General features: G+C 39.7%; 1 protein-coding gene across 3 annotated transcripts in view; it reads left to right on the top strand.

The window, feature by feature from the left end:
- Positions 1 to 4,507, top strand: part of ZCRB1 (zinc finger CCHC-type and RNA binding motif containing 1) — a 12,837-nt gene that overhangs the window by 3,035 nt on the left and 5,295 nt on the right. For 2 of the 3 annotated variants that reach the window (XM_006168538.3, XM_006168540.3), the window contains exon 3: positions 3,027 to 3,055. In XM_006168538.3, coding sequence (XP_006168600.1) covers positions 3,027 to 3,055 — 29 coding nt within the window. Of the gene's footprint in view, positions 1 to 3,026; positions 3,069 to 4,507 lie in introns of all 3 variants that reach the window. The other variant, XM_014584213.2, reaches the window with a different exon arrangement.

The raw sequence follows: 4,507 nt of genomic DNA, 5'->3' as shown, positions 1-4,507 counted from the left end.
CTATAGGGCGTGTACACATGCCAGAAAGACAGAGAGACAGAAGGTGAGAAATAACCCCCCAGGGATATGGCCACGCTGCAATTCCTTCTCCTCCATTCTCCTCTTGGGATATTGGGCATGCATGCACACATGCCTAGCGTGACTTTAAGCCACCAGGTCCGGTACTTGAACTGTCACTTACTACGTGGGAGTCCAGCGACATTGCCATTACACCAACTGCTGGTCCCCCTCTTTAACCTGTTTATCATACAGAGAACAAAATTTCATAACGTCTGTGTCCTATAAGGAAACTTTCCTAAGTTTACCCTGTCAGAGGAACTGAGAGAAATGACATGAATCCTGTATTCTAAGCGTGTTCTGTTCTCTTTGCTACTATGGGTAGATACTAAGTAGAGAGATGTTGCCTAGGTGACACATGCTTCTTGGCTGATTAAGATAGCTTGAGTTCAAAGAATGTGAAGATCAACTTCCATTTTCTTGTATCAAAATAGAGACTTCTTGTGTTTATTGAATACTTTTTACATTTGAACACTCTTAACAATATCAGAAACTTATCAGTGCATAAAAAGATAAAAATCTCTCTTGACACTCAAAGTATAGCAGGAGAGAAAAATATGAAATATTTTTAAAAGTCAAGTTAGGGGCCAGCAGGTGGCGTAGTGGCTAAGGCACTGGATTCCTACATGGCCAACCAGACTTCTGGACCTGATGATGGCTTGAGAGTCATGTCAAGTGTGTAAGAGTGTGTGCATGTGTGCCCCGAATTCCAAGGGGAGAATGGAGAAGAAGGGATTGTTGTGTGGCAGTCCCCTCTGAGAGGTGATTTTGCACGTTCCCCCTCTGTCTTGTTCTGTCTCTCTGGTGAACGCACACACCCTATTGCAAAAACCATTAAAAAAAAAAAGTCAAATTATGTTAGATCTTAAGTGTTACATGCTAAGAAAAACAAGTAAAGCAGGAAAGGGGTCTATTAAATGTTAAATAAGAAATGGAGGTGAAATTTTAGATTGGGTGGTCAGAAGTGACCTTATTGAGAAAATGACTTCTATATAAAAACCCAAAGGAAGTAAGAAACAGCTATGCAGGTGTCTAGAGGAAAAGCATTAAGAGAATAGGAGGAGTAATCAAAAGTTACTCTGCTGGGTGTGTGGGAGGGGTGTGTGTATAGATCATAAGCAGTCACTTTGTAAGTAATCTAAAGAGGTTTTTTTCAGTAATTTGTTATTGCTTAAGGATTCTGGCTTTCCCTCTAAGTGAAATGAAAAGCCATTAGAAAATGTTAAGTAGAAAACTGTACTGACAAGACCAGCAGATGACATAATGGCAGTGTCGCTGGACTCCCATGTAGCCCACCACGGTTCATGTCCTGGACCCGGTGTCTTAAAACTCACGCCGGGCACGTGTGCGTGCATGCCCCAGATCCCAAGAGGAGAATGGAGGAGAAGGGATTGCAGAGTGGCCATTCCCTCTGGGGGTTGATTTCTCGCTTTCTGTCTCTCTGTCTCTGTCTTTCTGGTGAGCATACACACCCTATAGCAGAAAACCTCTCCCCAAAAAAAGAAAACTGTACTGACCTTCAGAACTTGGTTTTGCTAACACTTCATCTAGTTATGCTATAGTTTAGCATTATATAGCTTACTCATAGAACTCAAAAATGTATTATTACCTGTTGCTTATATTAACATATTCTAAAAGACATTTCTAAGAAATATATAATAATAGGAGGTATTAGTATATAGGAAATGGCTGAAACTATATAGATAGATGAGACTCCTTGGGGAAAGATGTGAAAAAAGGGTCAACTATAAAGTAACAGCATGTTAATGGTGAGCAGAGGAAGGTGGATGGAAATAGATTTTCCATTATAGAAGTTTTCTTTTATGTTTTATTTTTAATTGCCACAGGGTATTTCCGCTCACCTTAGAGAAGGGAGGAAGCACCCTCTGATGGGTATGGTCTCACAACAATCTCTTCTCCCCCACTTTTCCATCTTGTCAGGATTTGGGGCATGCATGCACACATACCCAGCATATTTTTCAAGCTACCAAGGCTAGGATTCAGACCACAGTTGAACACATGGGAATCCAACTTCTTATCAACGAGGCTATATGGCCAACACTGTTCTATATTTCCTTTTTTTTTTTTTTTTAAGAGGCTTGTGCTATAGGACACATGCGCTTGCCAGAAAGACAGAGAGACAGAAAGCAAGATATTATCCCCCCAGGAGGGATGGTGACACTGCAATCCCTTTTCCTCCATTCTCCTCTTTGGGATCTTGGGAACACACGCACACGCACCCAGCCTGAGTTTAAGCCTCTGGGTCCAAGACTCGAACCATGGTTGACTACATGGGAGTTCAACAACATAGCCATTGCGCCAACTGCTGGTTCTGGTCTTTTATATTTCATAAGCAGTGTAAGGAGCTGTCTTCCCAAACAATGATTGTTTATTATAGTGTGGTAAAATAAGAATAGTGTCCTCCCATAGCATGGATTTTTTTAAAAGAATTATTTATTTAACTTTATTTATTCATTCATTTATTTTAATTTGACCAGAGAGAGAGAGAAAGAAAGTGAGAAATCAAGCTGCCAGGTCCAGGACTTGAACTGTGGTTGGCCATGTGGGAGAGTCCACTGCCTTAATCACTACACCACCTGCTGGCCCCATAGCATGGATATTTAAAACACAGGTTTAGCTGTAGCTATCGTAGAATTCATATTTGCCATGCTATATCACAGAAATGTAGCAGCTATGAGTTGTGTATGCTTTTGATCTACCACATGCGTACTGTTTTCTTCTCTGTACCTACTCCATTGTCACAAACTTAGGAAACAAGGCAGATACATGTGTGAGTCCAATGTCAATAAGAATATTATTCTAGTCACCAAAAAGTTTTTCCCCTAGGGCCTGTCTTACAGACTAAAGGATAATATTTTTCATAAACTCTTAACAAAGATTTTGCTCAGTGTATACAACTTAAATTTGAATTTTTTTATGATTTTAAATTGTGAATTATTTTGTTTCAGATATTTTCCAAGTACGGCAAAGTTGTAAAGTAAGTATTATAAGTAAGTAAGTGTTAAATTTGAAATTTTGCTTTATCTGAATTTGCTTCTACATTATTATTTTTCTTTCTTTTTAAAAGAATTTATTATTGTTATTATTATTTAACTTGTTATAGGGCCTGTGCACTCACCAGAGAGTGCAAGAAAGGCAGAGAGGAAAAGTGAGAAAGCAAGTTACCAGGTCCTGGACTCAAATTGCAGTTGGCCATGTGCGAGTCCAACTCCTTAACCACCAGGCCATCTATTGGCCCCAAGTAATTTGATATTAATGTGTTGTCTAGTTTCTCCACTGTATATATTTTCCCTTTTGTAATTAGTAAGCAGTCTATGGAAAACAAATATACATATATACTTCTACAAATATACCATTCATCATAAAAATTTAATTGTCAGGCTAGTAGGTGGTGTAGTGATTAAGGTGCTGGACTCCCACATGGCCAACCACACCTGAGTCCCAGGCCTGATGACTTGCTTTCTTTTCCTCTCTCTCTCTCTGCCCCTCTCTGGTGTATTAGAAGTAATAAAATTAAATAAATCTTTGAAAAATATATACTAAGAACACAATTAGGGACCAGCAGTTAGCGTAATGGCTATGTCGCTGGACTCCCATGTAGTCGACCGTGGTTCGAGTCCTGGACCCGGTGGCTTAAAACTCACGCCGGGCACGTGTGCATGCGTGCCCAAGATCCTGAGAGGAGAATGAAGGAGAAGGGATTACAACGTGGCCATCACATCTGGGGGGTGATTTCTCGCTTTCTGTCTCTCTGTCTCTCTCTGTCTGGCGAGCACAAGCGCCCTATAGCAAAAACCTCTCCCCCCCCCCAAAAAAAAAAGAACACAATTAGAGGGGCCAATATTTGGCTTGGTGGTTAAAGTACTAGACTTCCACATGGTGGACTGTGGTTTGAGCTTTGGACCTGGTGGCTTGAAAATCACGAAGGTACGTGTGCATGCATGCCTAAAATCACGAGAGGATAAGGGGTTGCAGCATGGCCATACCCATGGCGGGTGATTTCTCACTTGGCCTCTCTCTTTCTCTGTCTCGGTCCAGCAGGCGCATGTACCCTATGGCAAAAAAATCTTTAAAAAGTTTTTTTCTAAAGCCTAGAAAAATAATTTAAGTGAATCATTTAACTTTTTACATAAAAGAGAACACCTTATATTTTGTTTGTTTGTTTTTTTGGATGGAGGAGTTAGTCGAAAAGAGGAATTATGCTTGCTTTCCAAGATTCTAGGATCTCTGTAATCTCTTCACTTCCCTCTGACTAACTCCTAACCATAGCTGTGCTTTTTTGTGTTAAATCGATATCAGTTTTTCTTTCATATCCTTGATAGCCCATTAATTTAAGGAGAAAGCTGATTTTTTAGTATATTAATTTATCTAGCTTTGTAAATGTTTTGTGATTTAAACCTTAAAAAAAAAAAAAAAAAAAAAAAAGAAA

The sequence above is a fragment of the Tupaia chinensis genome, unplaced genomic scaffold (genome assembly GCF_000334495.1).
Source record: "Tupaia chinensis unplaced genomic scaffold, TupChi_1.0 Scaffold145870_1, whole genome shotgun sequence".
NCBI lineage: Eukaryota > Metazoa > Chordata > Mammalia > Scandentia > Tupaiidae > Tupaia > Tupaia belangeri.
Note: the sequence above shows the minus strand (reverse complement) of the source record. Positions and strands in the feature narration are given on the sequence as shown.